The sequence below is a fragment of the Brassica napus genome, chromosome C1 (assembly GCF_020379485.1).
Source record: "Brassica napus cultivar Da-Ae chromosome C1, Da-Ae, whole genome shotgun sequence".
Lineage (NCBI taxonomy): Eukaryota > Viridiplantae > Streptophyta > Magnoliopsida > Brassicales > Brassicaceae > Brassica > Brassica napus.
In genome coordinates this window covers 10,325,109-10,344,941 of record NC_063444.1, presented here as the reverse complement: position 1 = coordinate 10,344,941, position 19,833 = coordinate 10,325,109, and the positions used below count along the sequence as shown (strand labels likewise).

The 19,833-nt window shown below is 37.3% G+C and overlaps 6 protein-coding genes, 1 long non-coding RNA gene and 1 other non-coding gene across 8 annotated transcripts; 6 read left to right on the top strand and 2 right to left on the bottom strand.

Moving 5' to 3' along the window:
- The first annotated feature begins 211 nt into the window (after positions 1–211).
- On the top strand, positions 212–2,385 carry BNAC01G13790D (uncharacterized membrane protein At1g16860). The gene is made up of 4 exons (XM_013878551.3): positions 212–1,093; positions 1,235–1,390; positions 1,460–1,671; positions 1,948–2,385. The coding sequence occupies exons 1-4, from the start codon at positions 329–331 to the stop codon at positions 2,138–2,140; spliced, it is 1,326 nt and encodes a 441-aa protein (XP_013734005.1). The 5' UTR covers positions 212–328; the 3' UTR covers positions 2,141–2,385.
- Positions 2,386–2,681: 296 nt separating this feature from the next.
- BNAC01G13780D lies at positions 2,682–5,563 on the bottom strand. Its single transcript, XM_013878553.3, has 5 exons — positions 4,889–5,563; positions 3,801–4,253; positions 3,406–3,715; positions 3,154–3,279; positions 2,682–3,051 (listed from the first exon to the last, which is right to left on the bottom strand). The coding sequence occupies exons 1-5, from the start codon at positions 5,273–5,275 to the stop codon at positions 3,038–3,040; spliced, it is 1,290 nt and encodes a 429-aa protein (XP_013734007.1). The 5' UTR covers positions 5,276–5,563; the 3' UTR covers positions 2,682–3,037.
- TRNAY-GUA lies at positions 4,319–4,404 on the top strand. The gene is given in 2 exon segments: positions 4,319–4,355; positions 4,369–4,404. It is a non-coding gene; the product is annotated as a tRNA-Tyr (tRNA).
- An 834-nt stretch (positions 5,564–6,397) lies between the features above and the next one.
- LOC106437635 (ubiquinol oxidase 4, chloroplastic/chromoplastic) lies at positions 6,398–8,737 on the top strand. The gene is made up of 9 exons (XM_013878554.3): positions 6,398–6,730; positions 6,818–7,004; positions 7,088–7,181; positions 7,430–7,545; positions 7,644–7,752; positions 7,846–7,914; positions 8,024–8,095; positions 8,175–8,222; positions 8,333–8,737. Exons 1-9 carry the CDS (start codon positions 6,585–6,587, stop codon positions 8,539–8,541), a joined length of 1,050 nt encoding a protein of 349 aa, XP_013734008.2. The 5' UTR covers positions 6,398–6,584; the 3' UTR covers positions 8,542–8,737.
- A 191-nt stretch (positions 8,738–8,928) lies between these two features.
- LOC106374672 (death-associated inhibitor of apoptosis 1-like) lies at positions 8,929–10,030 on the top strand. The gene has a single exon (XM_013814644.3). The coding sequence runs from the start codon at positions 9,268–9,270 to the stop codon at positions 9,889–9,891; it is 624 nt and encodes a 207-aa protein (XP_013670098.2). The 5' UTR covers positions 8,929–9,267; the 3' UTR covers positions 9,892–10,030.
- A 751-nt stretch (positions 10,031–10,781) lies between these two features.
- On the top strand, positions 10,782–12,113 carry LOC106437636 (plastid lipid-associated protein 2, chloroplastic). The gene is made up of 2 exons (XM_013878555.3): positions 10,782–11,363; positions 11,447–12,113. Exons 1-2 carry the CDS (start codon positions 10,921–10,923, stop codon positions 11,955–11,957), a joined length of 954 nt encoding a protein of 317 aa, XP_013734009.2. The 5' UTR covers positions 10,782–10,920; the 3' UTR covers positions 11,958–12,113.
- A 1,174-nt stretch (positions 12,114–13,287) lies between these two features.
- LOC106437637 (iron-sulfur cluster assembly protein 1) lies at positions 13,288–14,467 on the top strand. Its single transcript, XM_013878556.3, has 3 exons — positions 13,288–13,697; positions 13,941–13,995; positions 14,082–14,467. Exons 1-3 carry the CDS (start codon positions 13,400–13,402, stop codon positions 14,203–14,205), a joined length of 477 nt encoding a protein of 158 aa, XP_013734010.2. The 5' UTR covers positions 13,288–13,399; the 3' UTR covers positions 14,206–14,467.
- A 2,606-nt stretch (positions 14,468–17,073) lies between these two features.
- LOC125580684 lies at positions 17,074–19,185 on the bottom strand. The gene is made up of 2 exons (XR_007318416.1): positions 17,848–19,185; positions 17,074–17,451 (listed from the first exon to the last, which is right to left on the bottom strand). It is a non-coding gene; the product is annotated as an uncharacterized LOC125580684 (long non-coding RNA).
- Positions 19,186–19,833: the final 648 nt, after the last annotated feature.

Genomic DNA, 19,833 nt, shown 5'->3' with positions numbered 1-19,833 from the left:
AGGGGTAATTTAGCAAAGTTTAGAAACATAGGTGGAAAAAGCGTAAAATAAAAAAAAAGGCGCCAACCATAGCAGGGAATACTGTTACAAATGAACCAATGAAAAAAAAACAAAACCTCACAACTCTAACTAACAGTTGTCTACTTCAAAGATCACGCAATCGCCTAGTTTAAGAACAACAGTGGCAAATTTGTAATATGAAAAACATCAGATACCCTTTTTCGTCATTTAATATCTTTCTTCTACCTTCTTTCTCTCTCTCTCTTCTGAAGCACTCAAAAGAGTAAAGTTCTCTGCTTTTAGATTTCAGCTACTCTCTCTAGAAAAAATGGCAGGTCGGATTCAATCACACCAGCTACCCAATGGGCTGTTCGTCTCGGGAAAGCTCGAGCAGCCTAAAGAACCGCGACCACCGACAATGGCGGCTCGCGCTATGCCTTACACCGGCGGCGACATCAAGAAATCCGGCGAGCTCGGAAGGATGTTCGACATCTCCGTCTTAGATCCCCAAGGACCTCCGCCGCCGCTCATCGTCGGTGGTAACAGCAGCGGCGGGAACTCGAGACAGATGGCGCCGCCACGTGTCTCCGGCTCGTCTTCGAACCCCAACAGTGGATCGAGACCCAACTCTGGGACGGTTAAGAAGTCTTCGGGTCCGCTCTCTCAGCTCCAGCCTACCGGTTTGATAACCTCCGGTTCGCTCGGTGGTTCCGGTCCGATTGGGTCCGGGTCCAGACGGTCGGGTCAAATGGACCGCCAATTTAGTAACTTGGGGTCGAGCAAGGCGAAATACGGGTCGTCGGTGACGAGCCTGAGCACGGACCCGGTTCGGGTCGGGTTTAAGGTGCCGAAAACGGTTGTTTGGGCGGTGATGATTGTGGCGGCGATGGGGTTGCTCGTGGGGGCGTTTCTAACCGTGGCAGTTAAGAAACCGGTGGTGATTGCGGCGGTGATAGCGGCGGTGGTTCCCGCCGTGGTGGTTTTGGTGTGGAATTGCGTTTGGGGAAGGAAAGGGTTGTTGGGCTTCATCAAGAAGTATCCAGATGCTGAGCTTAGAGGCGCCATTGATGGACAGTTCGTCAAAGTTACTGGGGTATTGTCAAAAGATCTCTGAGTGTTGTTATGTTCAAGTTTTAGTTTTTGTCTTTTAATAGTTTAAGTTTGGTAATTAGAATGTCATTATCCTTGTCGTTTCGTATGGATCTGGTTAAATCTTTTGGTTTTGTGTTTGTAGGTTGTAACATGTGGAAGCATTCCTCTGGAGACTTCGTACCAAAGAACACCAAGATGCGTCTATGTTTCCACGGAGTTGTATGAGTACAAAGGTCTTGGTGGAAGATCCGCAAATTCTAAGCATCGATGCTTCTCTTGGGGATCTAGACATGCAGAGGTTAGTTAATATGATTTTTGTCTCAGTGACGAGTACAAGTTTGATGTGTTCTATGTTCTGTTTTTGCAGAAATACGTTTCGGATTTTTACGTATCAGATTTTCAATCTGGATTGAGGGCGCTAGTAAAAGCAGGGTATGGAGCAAAGGTTTCTCCTTTCGTCAAACCGGCGACAGTGGCTGATGTAACGACTCGGAACAAAGACTTGTCTCCCAGCTTCCTTAAGTGGCTTTCGGATCGCAACCTCTCTGCTGATAACCGTGTCATGCGTCTCAAAGAAGGGTATGCTATACAACCTGTTTGACTTTACTTCTAGAAGTAGACGTTTACTTTGACTGGTACCCATGGATTTTATTCCACATTAAAAGTCTTGAGCATGGAAAAATAAGTGATGAAACATGTGATGTGGGAAGAGATCTATTAACTTTTCACATCAGTGTTTGATAAGTTTGAATTAGGACTAAAGTTAGTAAGACCCCTTAAAGTCACCGTTTTTATTACAAGAAAGCTCAATTTGTTTCACATTTAAATCATAAGTTATTGTGTGGTCATGATCAGATACATAAAGGAAGGAAGCACGGTGAGCGTGATGGGAATGGTGAGAAGACACGACAATGTTCTGATGATAGTTCCTCCTACAGAAGCTGTCTCCAGTGGCTGCCGGTGGTGGCATTGCCTCCTCCCGACCTACGCAGATGGTCTAATCATCACGTGCGACGATAATCAAAACGCTGATGTCATCCCGGTCTGAAACCCAACATGTATCTAATGCTTTCTTTTTTTCCCCAATATTCAATGCTTAAGAGGTAGGCTCACGAGACTGAGAGAGCAGGGCCCAGGTTGGTTTAAAAAGGAAACCAGATGGGCTTTGCCTTTTGCGATGATCATATTAGCTGTTCTTGTTTCCCCCTGGCTGAGGTTTTTATGTAATGTTTGTTTCTGTACATAACGCTCCAAATTGTAAATGTTTAAATAAATATTATGCTCCATCTACTATTCACTGCATCGTGAGACATATTACTGTAATATATAACATGCGGATAAACAAAGTACGACTCCTCAGTTTGTGAATGCAAAAATGGTTGTATTTAGTCAAGTGTGTTACGACTCTTCGAGCTTAACTTACTAGTTTTTATTAAATTAATAATTAATACGATTGATTGAGATCGGATCTTAGTATAAAAATGACTTATCCCTTGAAATCTTATTACAAAGCTTAACCTTTATTGACTTTTTAATCCTGTTTTTTTTTAAGAAGAATATTTCTGTGAAACACCTAGTTATGGATAGTATAGAACAAAATGCTATGTTTTATTCATCACTCTATATCAGAGTTAGTAACTTAAAAGTCGATACATCATACATGTCTTAATTAAACTCAAAACAAATCAAACATACAGATAGAGAGATACATATATATTTTAGAACCACGTACATGTTTTGTATCTATTACTGAACCAAAAAAAATACTTGTGACACTTCCGTATTTGTAAACACTAATTAAACAAAACTGAAGGAAGAGAGAAACCATATCATCGCCACGGTGAAACAATATCTACCCTTCTTCTTCGTCATCTCTTCTATAGAATACAACATGCCAAAAACAATCCAGTCCTATATTTTACTATGTATTTATCAAATACCTTATTCATGCTATGTTCACTGTCAAGAAGAAAAAAAAAAAGAGAGTTACCAAATGATTGCCATGAGAAGATTATGTTTTAGAAAAGAGAAGGTTGACTTAAAGCCAATAAATATACATACCGATTGTTTTATTGAGCAACCATAGAAGTAGAGCAAGTTCAACGCCGAAAATCGTATGCAACCATGATCTATCCACAAGGAATCCATACACTGTGATCCCAGCTCTGTTGTTCTCCAGATACGTCACTGCAAAACAGAACAATCATCAAGTAATAAGTTTCGTAATTTTGTTAAATCTTTATAACAAAAAAAAAAAAAAAATCATTCATGTTAAACAATTTTTTTCAATTTTTTTTTTGAAAAAATACTTACCTAGAGCTTGACGTTTTTGATAAGAAATTGTATTGGCGTAGATGGGATGTATCTTAGTATTGTCAAGTTCATCGTCCCCTTCTCCTTCCTCATCATCAGATGTATCCATCTCATTGCGACATGTTGAAATCTGTGACTCAACATTTGAAGCTGTAGGAGTTTCTCCATCATGAAGGTTCTCAAACGAGTCTACCGTGGCGCACACGTTCCATTTAGCTGCAAGGCTTGTTACAGACTGAGCTTTATGAGTTATCTTCGTTGCACTTCTCAAACATATGAATACTCCCGTAACCAAAATCAACGAACATAACTGTAATAATAACAGACATAAACACACATTTGATTAGTACTAATCCAAGCATCTTAATGTGAAAGGGTACTTTAAGAACTCTTACCGCAAGCTCGCCAACTTCATAGATATTAACAGCAACACTAGCTCTCGTCGTGGTAAGCAACGCCATGAACTGAGTACCGGTAACAAGAATCAAAGACAAGAGGATGAATCTCCTGAAACGATGACTAACAATCCTCAAGTTACGACGGATCTTTTGGTGCTCGGCGAGAGCTGCGCCAACGTCTGTGATCTCAGAGGCGAAGCAGCGTGCGAAGTCGTTGAGACGGAGAGTCTGTAGATGGCATGTGATTTGGTAGAGGATGCAGACGGTGATGAAGATGGCGTTACGGTAAAGCCAAGAAGAGAGCTGGAGAGTGCAGGCGATGACGTTGCTTAGAAGAGGGTTGATGAGGTAAGGAATCTGGTCGGAGCCGGAGATGTACCACCAGATTCTGTAGGTCGCTTCGAGTGTAAGTGATGGGAGGACGAAGATCATTAGCCGTTTCTTTGATCTCTGTAATCATGAATAAACAGAGGAGACAAGATTACTTAAACAAACATAACAAACAAAATTAACATCCGACCTTAGCTCAGTTGGTAGAGCGGAAGACTGTAGTCTGTGACAGCAAATCTTTAGGTCGCTGGTTCGATTCCGGCAGGTCGGATTGTTTTTTCTTTTTTTTTTTCTAAAGATATTTTTTTCAGTAATTTACAAAAAAAAAAGAGAAAAGAAGAAAATGAAGCGTGACGCTTCAACAACAAATAAAAAAACCGAAAATTGTCGGCCAGAAGAAAGAGAGTGCTTACATTTAGATATTTTATTCATCATTTTAAAATAATTTCAAGCTTTTTGAAAGAAATATATCAAAAGATTCTCAACTTTGAACGAATTATCCAGAATTAAAACATAAATTATAAAAATAGAATAAATTAGTGAAAATGATTGTTGGGCTCTGCAACATAGAAAAACGAGACTGGAAATTAATAACTAATATGAATACATGTCAGTTTCTTGCTTCCTATCACATCATTTGGTAAAGCATCTTCTTCTATTCTTTTGGAACCATTAGGTTTTGTAATATCATCCTCTCTAATTGTAATCTAGGAACGATTATGATCGGTGTTTAATGATTAATTAATTTTACATACCTGAATCTCAGCTTCGTATTCGATCCGAACCTTGTCGCTAACATCCAAGAGCTTATCGAGGAACAGGAACCGTCGCATCCCGAACTTCCTCGACCAATAGGAGAGGCTAACGAACGAGATTCCAGCGAAAATCGAGAGAGAAAGCTGAACCACGGCGTCGTAAGGGCGTCGGTGGTGGAAATCGCAGTCGGAGCATACGAGCACGAAGTGGGAGATGATCGGGACGCCGACGACGAGAAGGAAGAAAACGGACCAGGAAAGCAGAGCGGTGCCGCGACTAGACTTGTCGAACCAGAGGACGGTGCTCAAGAAGGGGAAACGCGACGGCGGAAACTCCGGGTGGAGTAGATGTTCCCGAGATCCTTGCTCCGATGATGGCTTTTCCATGAAAAAGGGTAGTTTCGGGATTTGAAGCTTTAAGAGGATTCTTCGGGTGAAAATACAAACAAAGAGCGAAATCGCGTTGATTTTATGGTTATGCGAAGAACCACCTGTAATCCTCTGTTTAAATAGTAAAGTTTCGTGAGTTTATTTTAATATATACCGTATGTTTTAATTTTAAAACACACACGTATTGTTAACACATGGGCCTATATGTTTTTGTGGTAGTTTATTGATTTTTAGATATTATGTGGTTTGCTGATTGATTGTTTGTTGGAAAGAGAGTTTTATTTTCACTTCTGCTTGTCGTAGAGAAGCTAGTGGAATGGTGTACGTAATCAAATGAGGCAATGATTAGTTTATTACGTGTTTATTGTTTAGGAATTTGACTCTATATGACTTTCAAATCCAGCTGCTGTATTTGTAAAAACAAAAAAAATTTAAGTTGGCCAACAACAAAAAATACCGTAAAAATCTAGATTACACATTAGTTCGAGTATTTTTTTTTTGTAATACTAGTATTTACTAGTATCAGTTTTTAAACTCGTCGAAACTAATATTACGTGAAAACGGGAACACGTCATACCTACAAACTGATTTTGTAACCCGTGAAACTATCGAACATTCCTAACTAAAAGTAGAGTAAGACTAGGAGGAAGTGATAATTAACCGCGTGAAATTCAATCACGTTTTAACTTTAAAAATAAAAATTATTTTCGTCCTACAAAATCCAGTTCATAGTTATGACGTGTCCTCATTTTAACATAACTTTTCTATCGGCCGTATGATGATGATATGTCCCTTAATCAAACTGGTCCATACGAATGTAAATCGCAGGGTAGTTAATATAAAGTTCTTTTCAAGTTGGTAAATTTGTTTTTCTCTTCTTTTTGCTGTTTTTAAATTACAAGCATGATTGAATTCACGGGGTTAAATTACAACACAGCAGTTTATAGCCATACAGATGTTCGAAATGTTTAGCTACTCTCCTCTCTCACGGACTAGAAAATCAGTTGATGGAAATGACGTGTCACAAAATTTGGGCCTTAGGCCATACTTCATTAGAAAGCCCAAGAACGTAACCCGAGTCGGATAATTTGACTGAATCGGATCCTTTTTTGGTAGGAAATATCTCCGGCCGTGATTTGGTGTATGTATGACGTCGACGGGCACGAGAGAAGTCGTGGAGAACCAATCAGAATATCCGCCCAACCCATATTCGTTTACGCCTATTAACCCGCAAAAAAAAAAATCAAAGCTTTACTTTTATTCCCTGTGAAGAAGTTTGTGCTCTTTACTGGGTTCCTTGACGGAGATGGCGACAGCTACGGTGGCGATTTCGAGCATATCCTCACGGCCTTTGGTTGCTCTCCATCGCTCCAGAGCCGCCGCTATTTCGTACAGTTCCTCTCGTCAATTCCTTCGTCATCGTTCTATCTCTTCTCCTCGCCTACTTTTCAGGTTGCGCGATTTGAATAAAATTGTTTAGTTTTGTCTTTCATCCGTTTCTTGTTTTTCTGATTTATTACTGTCTTTGCAACGTTTCAGGAACGTTCGTCGCGTTCAAGCCACGATTTTACAAGACGACGAAGAGAAAGTTGTGGTGGAAGAGTCTTTTAAAGCTGAGACTTTTCCTGGTAAAGGACCTCTTCTCGAGGAGGAGTCGGATACGAGTTCTAGTGCTCTGGAGGCTTCGGTCATCAAGCTCGAGCAAGGAGTCAATGTCTTCCTTACTGTAAGAGTTTAAATGACAGACACACCCCCCCCCTTGATTATCCTCCTGTGAGTCTAACCAATTTTTGTTTTGGTTTCCATCAGGATTCGGTGATTAAGATACTTGACACATTGTACCGTGACCGAACCTATCCAAGGTTCTTTGTTCTTGAAACCATTGCTAGAGTCCCTTATTTTGGTAAGTGCATGCATCCCTTTGTAGTAGTTTCATTTTATCATCATTCCCTAGTATCCATTAGGTTTGTATTCCTGATAAGGGAGAGACTCTTCGTAAGACAGTAAGATTGTGAAAGTCACTTGATAGTGTTTAGAGGAGGCATACATATGTAGTATATATGTCTTCTTCCTTTTGTCTATCAATAGTTTATGGAGCTGCTGAATGCCAAAAGGGGAACATGATGTTTAGTTAATTTATGCTCAATGCAGCTTTTATGTCAGTGCTACACATGTATGAGACCTTTGGTTGGTGGAGGAGAGCTGACTATTTGAAAGTCCATTTTGCTGAGAGCTGGAATGAGATGCACCACTTGCTCATCATGGAAGTAAGAACTTCACAAGCTTTCCATTCTTCTACTAGTTTCATTCTCTCAACTTAAATAGTTGGTTAAAAATTGTGGAATGCATGGTTTTTGTATCCCAGGAACTGGGTGGAAACTCATGGTGGTTTGATCGTTTTCTGGGCCAGATCGTAGCAACCTTCTATTACTTCATGACCGTGTTCTTGTATATCGTAAGCCCAAGAATGGCATGTAAGTTTCTTTTTAGCTCTTGAGACCCATTAATCATACAAAACTGCTTCTGGTCCTGGTGAATTGATCGACCTGTGTGTTCCCGTGATGCAGATCACTTTTCAGAATGTGTGGAGAGCCATGCGTTTGAGACTTATGACAAATTTCTCAAGACCAATGGAGGTTGTTTGTTTTTTTTAACATTTTCAATATTAGTTGTTTATGGGCTTTTATTGATTTTAAATTCACACAAAAGTCATCAACGATCTTTTCATTCCGTATTGTTCATCAGAGGAGTTGAAGAAATCTCCTGCACCTGACATCGCCGTAAAATACTATACCGGAAGCGACATGTACTTGTTTGGTAAAGATTAACCTTTTGTTCTCGAGTTCCTCAGAATGTCTTCCTTTTGACTAGTAGGAGCCTCTCTTTTTGTTTGCAGATGAGTTCCAAACATCTAGAGCTCCAAATACTAGAAGGCCAGTCATAGGTAATGATTTATATATGCAACATTGTTATCAGTTTGTGACTTTACTTTGGTGTTGCTTTTGTAAAGACCTCTCTCTAACGTGTTGTAATGTGATTATGTTGGGGGGGCAGAGAATTTATACGATGTGTTTGTGAACATAAGAGACGATGAAGCAGAACACTGCAAGACGATGAGAGCTTGTCAGACTCTAGGAAGTCTCCGTTCTCCACACTCCGTTTTAGAAGACGAAGAGTGTGATGAAGAATCAGGATGTGTTATTCCTGAGGAGGCTCATTGCGAAGGTATTGTAGACTGCGTCAAGAAATCCATTACTAATTAAATAAATCAGGAAGACACAAGACCGAAGACTGCTTTGTATCAATTTAAGGTTAAAAGAATAGATAAAAAGCCAATATATATACTTAGAAAATAAAAGGAAAAGTGTGAGATTCCCCATTGTTATGTATGTGGGAGAGAATTCGTTATATGATATATGTAAAATTACTTTATTCAACTAGTAAAATGTTTTAAAATCATTTTTAGTCGCCGTTACTTCATCGTTTTATGCAAACATTAAATAAATAAAATGTGGTTGGTTTGTCCATAATTTCTTTGAACTATCTAGAGTAACATTGTAGACTGTGATTTACTTTTCGGAAGATGATGATCGTAAATGTTTTTCAAGTACAAAATCATTGAACATATCATCATCATCTCTTAAAAAAGCTCTCATTGGTATTAGCGTTAGAGTCTCTCTCTTCACGTAATTGGGGAAAATTATGGCGCGAAGATGACGACGTAAATGGGGACATCTCACGTGGGAAAAGCCTTGATTAATGCGTCTCTCTCTCTCTCTCTTTAATTTCACTCTTCCTTTTTTTTTACCTTCTTTTTCTTTTAGTTTTCAAATTATTTTTCCGCCATGGTGATTAATCAAGAACAAACATTTTCCCGCCATAACCCCCCCCCCCCCCCTAGTTTATAAACAATCTCTCTCACCCTCTCATGGCGGAGCCGGTCCGTCTGTTTCACTATCAGAGAGGAGATTCTAGAACTGAGTCGAATAATGAGTGATTTCGATCTCGGAACGACTCGGAGGATGACGACTGAGACACACCGTACGACGACGTTTCTTGATCTACTCCGACGCCAGATGAGCGTTGCCGATCGCACCAGGAGAAAGCGGACTCTTAGAGAACGGTTGAGATTCAAATTCACCGCATGCTGTGGGCCCACCCTCAACAATACAACAACTAGTGCTACTCTCCACAGTCCAACCTCTAGAGAAGACGAAATCGAAGAACAAAGTGAAATCCAGTTCGTTACCGGGTCAAACACTGGATCGTGTTCGGGTATGAATCTCGCGACGGCTTTAGAGGCGGAGAGATACAACCGGGGAGAACCGGCGGTTGATATGACGCCGAGGAGAGTGTCGTTGATGAGATTGCTGGATGAGACGGCGGAGGGAGTGGACGATGACGGGAGAGAGACGGAGATCTCGATGGCGTCGTTGGGGACGTTAACGGGTAACGATTCGGTGTGCTGCGTGTGTATGGGAAGAAAGAAAGGCGCTGCGTTTATCCCCTGTGGACACACTTTTTGCAGAGTTTGCTCCAGAGAGCTGTGGCTCAACCGAGGCTCGTGTCCTCTTTGCAACCGTCCGATCATTGAGATTCTTGACATATTTTGAAACCAATCGGATGGCTGTAAATTCTCGATCTAACACAAAGTTTTTTTACAGTTTGTTGCATTTCGTTTGTTATGGGAAAGTGATGTAAATTTTAAAAGAAAAAAAAATACAAGAGATTCTATTAACAAGGCCCATTAAGTCAATTATAAGCCCAATAAACAAATAGTTTGGAAGACGTTTCCTCTCAATCGCTCTTTCCAAAACGCAAGAAAAACGCTGTCAAGATATTTATCGCATGGTAGCAGATCTCGACCGTTAAGGACCAAAGTAGTTGGCAAACTGAGCGATAATCAGAAAACAGCCAGACAATAGTACACTGCCGAAGTTTCTAGCATCTTGTCATTTGCATGGCGCCTAATTCTCGTCGAGACTAGAGATAATAAAGAGCAACTTTCCTAAACAATAATTTCTGTCTATCCCTAAATATATTTTTTGTTTTTTTGCAGAGAAACTTTATTAGTAGTACTTTCCATGTGCATACAGAAACAATGTATTTTGTTTATTTCAAAATTTCACAAAGTACAAAAGCATTTAAAGGACATTATGTGACACACGTCATACCATTAATATATAACAAAAGGCAACAATTTAATGAGCTCTATGACTTTCAGTTTGAAGATATAATCATAGCATTGAATCACATCGTAATTATAGGTTATGATTATGTGGTTTTTCTGTGTGTAAAATTGTACTCCTAGTTTCAGAATCCCTTTATGCTTTTTGAAAATTAGTCAGCATGTGTCAAATTGGATTTCTTGCCATAAACAAGAGCCAAAAAGCCCAAAACAATTATCGCCTCACACCATCAGACCACACGATGCTTAAGATGTCTAATTATCGTCCTTCGACCTTACCAATTTATGTGGCTAACATTTATAACCCCTCGTGATTTGGTTTGAGATTACGCCATTTGCCAAATCAGCAGTAGTGAATCACTACTAGTGATGGCTATAAATTAGTACTCAGTATATGTACATTTTTCTTGTTCACTAGCTTCGGAGTTTCTTTCGAATAATTAAAACGAAAACAATGGCGACGGTTCAGTTCTTCAACCAATTCCCCTGCACAACCCGAGTCCAAAGCCCACCAAACCCTAAACCCCTCTCCAAGCCAACGACTCTGGTGCCTATGAGCACGCTCACTCGCCGTCCGTTGTTCTCCCCCGGCGAATTCGCCGTTTCCCGTGCGGATTTCAGAGTCAGAGTCATCGATGCAGAAGACGAGTTGGATCCGGAGACGAGTGAGGGAGGATCTGCTCTATTGATGGCGGAGGAAGCAATCGAATCCGTGGAAGAGACGGAGGTTCTCAAGAGATCGCTGGTGGATTCGTTGTACGGCACAGACCGAGGGTTGAGCGCATCGAGCGAGACGAGAGCCGAGATCGGAGATCTAATCACACAGCTCGAGTCCAAGAACCCTACACCAGCTCCCACCGATGCTCTCTTCCTTCTCAACGGCAAATGGATCCTCGCGTAAGTTTCCCCCGACACAAAACTCTTATCCTTTGTGTTTCGTTCGTTATAATTATATCTGTTTTTTTTTTTTTTTTCCGCAGGTACACATCGTTCGTTGGTTTGTTCCCGTTGCTTTCACGAGGGATCGTGCCGTTAGTTAAAGTCGACGAGATCTCACAGACTATTGATTCGGAAAACTTCACGGTCGAGAACTCTGTTCTGTTCGCTGGTCCGTTAGCTACAACCTCAATCAGCACCAACGCCAAATTCGAAATCCGTAGCCCCAAACGCGTCCAGATTAAGTTCGAGGAAGGTGTGATCGGCACTCCTCAGCTAACGGATTCGATCGAGATCCCGGAGTATGTTGAGTTTCTTGGTCAGAAGATTGATCTTACTCCGATCAGAGGGTTGCTTACATCTGTACAAGACACGGCTACGTCTGTGGCTAGAACCATATCGAGCCAGCCACCGTTGAAATTCTCTTTGCCTGGGGACAATGCACAGTCGTGGCTGCTCACGACTTATCTGGACAAGGACATTAGGATCTCTAGAGGAGATGGTGGAAGCGTCTTTGTGCTTATCAAAGAAGGAAGCCCTCTCTTGAACCCTTGAACTCTTTAATGCCAAGTACAAACTAAGTGTTTAATATTTGTTGTTGTAGTGTTGTTAATCGTTTGTATTACCTCGGATGGTATGGACTATGGAGTTAAGAAATAATGTTGTAGCTGCTATAAAAATACTAAAATAAAAATACAAATGTTAAGAATCTCTTTGCTCTTTGGGTTTCTTTTTAGCATATCCAACAAAGAAACCTGATTACCTTTACTACGAGTATGTGTTGTTTTAATTGTCACCTTCAGTTTTTGTATATTTACTTTTTAGCTTTCAATATCATTTCTAATATCCATCCCTTGCAAATTATATCATTCTTCTTGTTTATTAAGCTAAATTACTAAAATATAACCACTAAATCAACATAAAATAAATAAAAACTATTTTAAATTATTAAATTTAAGTATTTTAAATATATAGTAACGAGTAATAAGATATAATTATAAATAGCATAAACGTGTTAGTAAAATATTTCAAAGCAAAATGATAAGTAATAAGATGTGATAAAAAATGTTAATTCATTTTTAATATTGTGAAAATAAAATAATGTTTTGAGAAGGCAGAATAGGGCACCATAAAAAAATTTGGTACTCTATTTAGCTTTTCAAATTATATTTCAAAATGTAATTTGATAAAATAAATAGAAAATCAAAACTTCTAAAGAAAATTGAAGAGATAATAAGGCTATGATTATCATAAAAAAAAATGATTTCTTAAGGATTATTAATTTTAGTCTTCTAAATCATGCATTGTGAATGAGTAGGCTTGATAAAGGTCATGAAAAACAAAATAATCGTGGCTAGGCCTGGAACTTTTATCCGAGATCCGGATTCGATCCGGATCCGATCCAAAAATCCGGATATCTGGATAATAAAATGGTGGATCCGGATATCTTAATTTTTAAGTCCGGATATCCGGATCCGTAAGTTTTATTAATATATATTTTAAAAATAGTAATATATATATATATATAAATTAATTTTATTTAATATATTTTTATTTTTATAATAGTATATATAAATTTTATGTAAATTTTGTAATATTATACATAGAAATAATTAAAGATATTATATATATTTTTAAAAAAATTATTGTTGACATTTTATTTATTTTAAGGATCCAAATCCGGATCCGGATATCCGCCGAATATTACAATAGTAAAATTATAGATCCGCCGGATAAGTATCCGGATCCGGATACTTTAAAATTGTCCGGATATCCGATCCGTTCTCAAGGAAAAAGTCATCTCATCCGATTAGCGTCTCGAATTAGCTAAAAAGAAAAAACAAGATAAATATCCGAGAACCGTCCACGTGTCACACCTTATGTCCGAACCGAACCGGCTTCTCGTAACCACATAAACGAAGGTCCTTTCATTTCGATAAATATCCGCGGAACAGAGCTCTCAAACAAACAAACAAACAAACCCTAAATCGACGACGATGATGATCAGGCAAGCTGCGAAGAAGGCTCTAGGGATTACGTCACGCCAATCAACTCCTTGCTCCGTCGGTATCTTCCGATCGTACCATGAGAACGTCATCGACCACTACGACAATCCCCGCAACGTCGGCTCTTTCGATAAGAACGATCCCACCGTCGGCACGGGTCTCGTGGGGGCTCCCGCCTGCGGTGATGTAATGAAGCTGCAAATCAAGGTCGATGAGAAGACCGGTCAAATCATCGATGCTCGCTTCAAGACCTTTGGTTGTGGCTCCGCCATCGCCTCTTCATCTGTCGGTATGTTTACTTGTTTGGTAATATTTGGTGAAGATCTTCATGTTCTGTTCTGTTCTGTTGTCCATGTAATTAGTGAAATTAGAGGACTTGAGGTTCAATTAGAGATTCTGATTAGTTGTTCTCAAATAGATTGATTTGGGTTTCAAATCGATTGTTATCTTATGAATGCTATGTCTTATGGTCCTTCCTTGTGGTTAGTCTACGGCTTAGTGATTTCTGTTTGACTGGTTTTGATGTTTTCAGCAACTGAATGGGTGAAAGGGAAAGCTATGGAGGAAGTCCTGACCATCAAGAACACGTAAGGCATTAACATAATATGTTTTGAGTTGTTGTTGTTGCATTACGTGAACTTGTGTTTAATGTGTGCTTTTCTTATCTGTGAAGCGAAATCGCCAAGCATCTTTCTCTCCCACCTGTGAAGCTCCATTGCAGTATGTTGGCGGAGGACGCCATCAAGGCAGCTGTGAAAGATTACAAGGAGAAGCGTGTGAAGACAAATGGTGCTTGAGAAACCACGCAGGCTTGATTCCTTCTGTTGATGTTTATACCATTATGTGTATATGATGGTGAAAACAGGGGAGTTGTAGAAGAGGACCTATATGGTTATGTTCTCTTAAAGGTTCAAGTCTAAGAAGTACTTTTTAATAAACTCTGTTTGACAAAAACATCTGAGAAGAATGATTTACTTTTGCTCTGTAGTCTTTGTTGTTTGATGTTTTGTAATGATTTTTCCTTTCTTTGTGAGATTTATATCATGGAGTATTTTGATATTAAGCAGTCTCAAACTAATTGACTCTCATGAAAAGGGAAAATATTGATAAATTATATGAACTTTTATTAAAAAGCAAAGGGAACTAAACATCAAGTTCCACGTTTGTGTGTGAGAGAGAGAGAGAGATGATCATATTCACATGGTCTCCTCTGAAACTTTGTCACATATATATGTAGGTACAGAAACACATTCTGAAAGGGTATATCGGCTGGCCTGGATGAACCTCAGGGACCTTGCATTCGCTCTTCTCCACTTTGTCACCCTTATATTTTAAGCAACGTCCCGTGCACTTGCTGGTTGTAATACAAAAGTCTAAAATCCACATGCACTCGCCACCTTCCACTTCTGTAAAACACATATAACCACATCCATGTATTGTTAGATGTACAGCCAACTGCAGATTACTCTTCTTTACACTAATCCTTTTCATTTTAAGACTCTGATCAAGGCGATGATATCATGTGGGTATTATTTTATAACAAAACTTAAATGGCTAATTGTTTTCTTTGCCGGCCAATGACTAATTATATATATATGGTCAAACAGAAATCAAGACATTTCCAATGTTACACATGTTGGAACTTAAATTTATAAACCTTCGGACGGAATAAATTTTGGTTGTTATGTGAAGAGAAACGTTGATCAAATGTTTTTTGGGTTCTAAATAAAAAATCTTTAAGTTAAGTGAAATAAAAGAGTAAAAGTAACAAAAAAAATTGTATTATATATATGACACTCCATTAACAAAGTTTAATAGCTTGTGAAGATATTATTATAGAGAAAGAAGTGAAAAAGACTATTATGCAAACCACACCCACAAAAGATGTTCTTTTTAAAACAAATTAATATTAAAACTTTTTTAGATAAATCATAAAAGATTATGTTTAAATATCTCGATAAATCTAAACGTTTTATATCGTGTCAACTGTCAAGATAATTTCGGGTCAGTCTTATTACATGTTATAACTACCAACTGGTACTCACTACTCACATTTTATTTTTCATAACACTTAATTTAGCCACTTATAAGTTATATAACACGAACTATCTTTTTAGTATTGTGCAAACATAACATGAACTATCTTTCAGTATTGTAAATATATTTGCTATGAAAAGAGAGAAAATAATTAAAGGAATCGGTATTGTATTACTTAAAAAAATATATATATATAATATTTTGAGAATAAGAAAAATTTGATAAAATTTAGGATTTTGTAATATAATTATTTATAATATTACTTTTAGATGCCTATTATACAAACACCATTTAAAGCATATAAAATGCTGGGCTCTTTCATTTTTTACCACAAAACTAATTAAAAATCATGGTTAAAAAAAAGTATGTAGTATTGTGCATTAACTACTCTTTACGATTCATTTGAGTTTTTAGATGCGCAATCAAGTAACATGAACTAATTAACTTTTTAAAAATAACATTTTGGTAAACATCACGAATGAACTCATCACAACATTTGCTTTTATAAAGAAATGGAAAATGAGAGATCGATAAGGGATAATTTTTTTTCTAAGGATAAATGAGGAAAAATCTTCCAAAAGAGTTGCTGCTGAGTGAAATTGTTCGATATAAGTAATAAATTTACTTTTGGTTTTTAGAAACATTAGATGTAAAATACACTTGCAGAAGATTAGCATTTTGATTTTCCATACTAGTATATATATTGAAAAAAGTTTGATTTGGTATTTCACTATTTCTTTTGAGATTCTCAACGTGATGAATCCAGATGGGTTATTAATTTAAACAGAAACTCATCATGTCAGTCAAACAAAATAATGAATTATTATCAAAAATATCTTGATAACAACAATAATAAAATATGTGTAACGCGACCCGCATGCATTGCACATTATAATAGAGATAGTATATGCAAATTATTCTTTAATACATTAATTATACAGTACAAGTACAACTTGCATGTACGTAGTCCAAATTATATCAGAATGAATCATTAGCTCATGAGCTGATTTAACCCAGTTGAATGTCCATAAGCTTGAGTTATGTTTTTAGATCAAAATCTTGTTCATTAGTTATCTTTCCATTAACGCTCGGTGCCTATAGCGTTATGGTTATGGCCTCTTCTTTGCATCCATAGCAACAGTACGTCAGTAACAATAAGGTACGGGAGAACGTAAACAGCATGTAAAGTTGTTCCATTCACTTGACTAGTCCTATATATTAGCTAGAGATAGACTTATGCGATTATATATATGCCGAGTCGATCCAAGTGTATATCACTACAGCTACAAACTCTAAACACGCACTTTGTAAATTACGCTAACATAAACATTAAGATATTATCGAGGGCATGCAACCATTGACTTTAATAGTTGTAAAAATTAAATAAATTATTATTTGTAAAAATCGATTATAACATTTTACCCAATAAAACAGATTATAACATTTATCACAAAAATATCATGAAATATGTACTAAATTAGGTCGTTCGGTAGGGGAAAACAAACAAAATTGTAGCTATTTTAAATGATTGAAAAATGAAATTCTTGGACAGCAAATGGAAAAAAAGAAAAGAAAAATACTTATTTTTTATACACGTATACGGCGATTCCGTAACGGATGATTTGTTATCAGAAACAACCCAGCTTTATTATATGAAACTTGATCACCACAAAACAAACAGAACACAAATCACGGTACAACAAAGTAGAACAGAAAACACTCAAAACATAAATTTCAAATTGCAACACCTTCACACACACAGACCCACATAAAGTGACGTCGTTTTCTATCTTTTGAAATCGGATCTTGCTTTCTTTTCTAAACACCGATTCTATAGCAGCACATACAAGTCCCCGGATTAGTCATGCATATGCCGTCAACATAATTTCTTCCCTCCGCATTGAGACATCTCTCATTGCATACTACACCGGAAGGATCCGCAGATGTACAGAGACCGTATGGAGTGGCGCACAGAATCATGGGAGGTGCAAACTGAAACTGTGCAACTGCTCCCCAATAAGAAGAAATTATTTTATGTAATTTATAAAGGTACACAGAAATTAATATACTTGTCTACCTTGCTTAACAATAAGTTTTTGTTCTTCGTTTTTTTTCGAACAAGTCGCATCAGTTTAATTTATGAAAGAATTTTTATTTCTCCTAGTTATATAAGCATTGGATATTAGATAATATGTTAACATAAACTTTTATAATATGTTGCCATCAGATAATATGTTGTACATAAACTTTTATAACATATTTGAGTCGATTCAACATGTATACTTTGATCTGATCATTGTGGTAACTTAGTTAATCTCTTGTCACCTATAGAAGACATAAGCATTTTTGCGTTGAGAATTAGTTTTCTGAACATATATTTACTTTCTTTTTTGCGCACGAACCTGCAGAGGATTGCATGATGGAGAGACAAACAAAAAATGCAGCGACAATAGCTGTGCTCATTCTTAAGCTCCCCATTGCTCTTCTTTCTTTCTTTCTTTCTTTCTTTCTTTCTTTCTTAGTGAATTATTTAGCCAAAAGGAGGTTTTAATATATAGGCGATGCAGAGGGGAGAACGCTAAAAACCACGAAGTGATGCATTTTTTTTACATAGCTTCGAACATTATTTTAGATTGAATGTATATTTATATCAATAATCTTACGCGGACCGTTTGAAACTTTATTCAATATCAAATTAAGACTCTCCACAGGAAACGAGGTTGCCTAATCCGGAATATTGTTTTGCAAGAAGTGACGTTCGTTAGCGCGGCGTTAAGTCTTCTCACTTGTCTTTTCCTTTTTCTAATTGTCTTTTCCCAGCTGAATAATAATCGCAATCAAGAAGTTTGATTTTGCGGTGTTGGATCGATCTCTCGTAAGAACGTAAATTAAGAAAATTTCTCCTGATAGAGAGAGAGAGAGGTTATGATCAATTCAACAAGTGATGCCTCAAAAGTATTAAGTTCCTTTCACAAAAAAAAGTATTAAGTTCCTAGGCTTCCATGATCGGGTCTAAGATTTAATTCGTCGTTAACAATCAATCGATTCAAGGATTTGATTACTTGAGATTTCGGTTGAGAGGTATATAGAGATCAAGATTTAAGAATCAGGAGGTGGAGGGGACATAATCAAGGAAGGAATAGCAAACTAGATCAAGATACAATATATGAAGGTCAAACAAAAATAAGGAGTTATATTAAATATATTTTGATAACATTAATAATGATAAAAAGTGTTTAAAAACATGAATAATAAAATATATATGAAGGTCAAACAAAAATAAGGAGTTATATTAAATATATTTTGATACCATTAATAATGATAAAAAGTGTTTAAAAACATGAATAATAAAATATATGTAGCGCGGCTAGCATGCATGCACGTTATTGTAAAGATATACATATATGCACACTATTTTAATCATAAAACTATACAACTTGCATGTACGTAGTCCAAATTGGCAAAGTATAAAAAAATGAATCATTAGCTGATTTAACCCAGTTTAATTTCCATAAGCTTGAGTTGTGTTTTAGTTCAAAATCTTGTTTATTAGCTACGCTCAATATAGCGTAATGGTCTCTTCTTTGCAGCCATAGTAACAGTCTAACAGACTAATTAACACTAAGCCAGTAACAATAAGGCATGGGAAACTGCTTGTTAAGTCGTTCCATTCACTTAACTTCTTATATATTAGCTAGAGATTTGACTTATGCGATTGTATATACCAAGTTGATCCAAGTGTACATACTAATACTATAGCTAAAACGTTTAAAAGTACTTTGTTAATTAAGCTGATATAGTCAACTTTAAGATACTGACTAATTATCAGTACTGCCAAAGAAAGCATGGGAGTTCTTCCAATTAGAGCTCTTAAAATATATATATATGTATGTATATATTATATATGTATATATTATATAGGTATTAGTTTCCTTAAAATCAACTTCTTTAGATTACAATAACAAAGAAGCAATTAGGCATCTTCTAAAAAAATCCGTCAGGTGCCACACCTATCATAAGAAATTGAATACGATAAGTATTCATGAAAAGTTGACAACAAATTCAAACCGAGGCTCTCCTTTTTCGTCAGTGCACAGTTAGCAGATCAAGTGGTGGTCGAGCTCGAGTCGTTTCAAAGAAGCCACAGCAAAAATTTAATCAATTTATATTGTGACCTTGGAAACCAATCCTCACAAACAAAACGATCCCAAGAAGTCTCAATTGCATCTTTTGGCACCGTACAAACCGATACGTACGTTGACAAACCAGTGAGTAAGTTAAAGTAAAGGCTCGACAAAAGACCCGAGAAATCATCCTCTTTCACATAAAGGAGCTTGATTGTAAGATACCCTCTCCGAAAAAAGGAAAATGGTACACATAGACAGAAC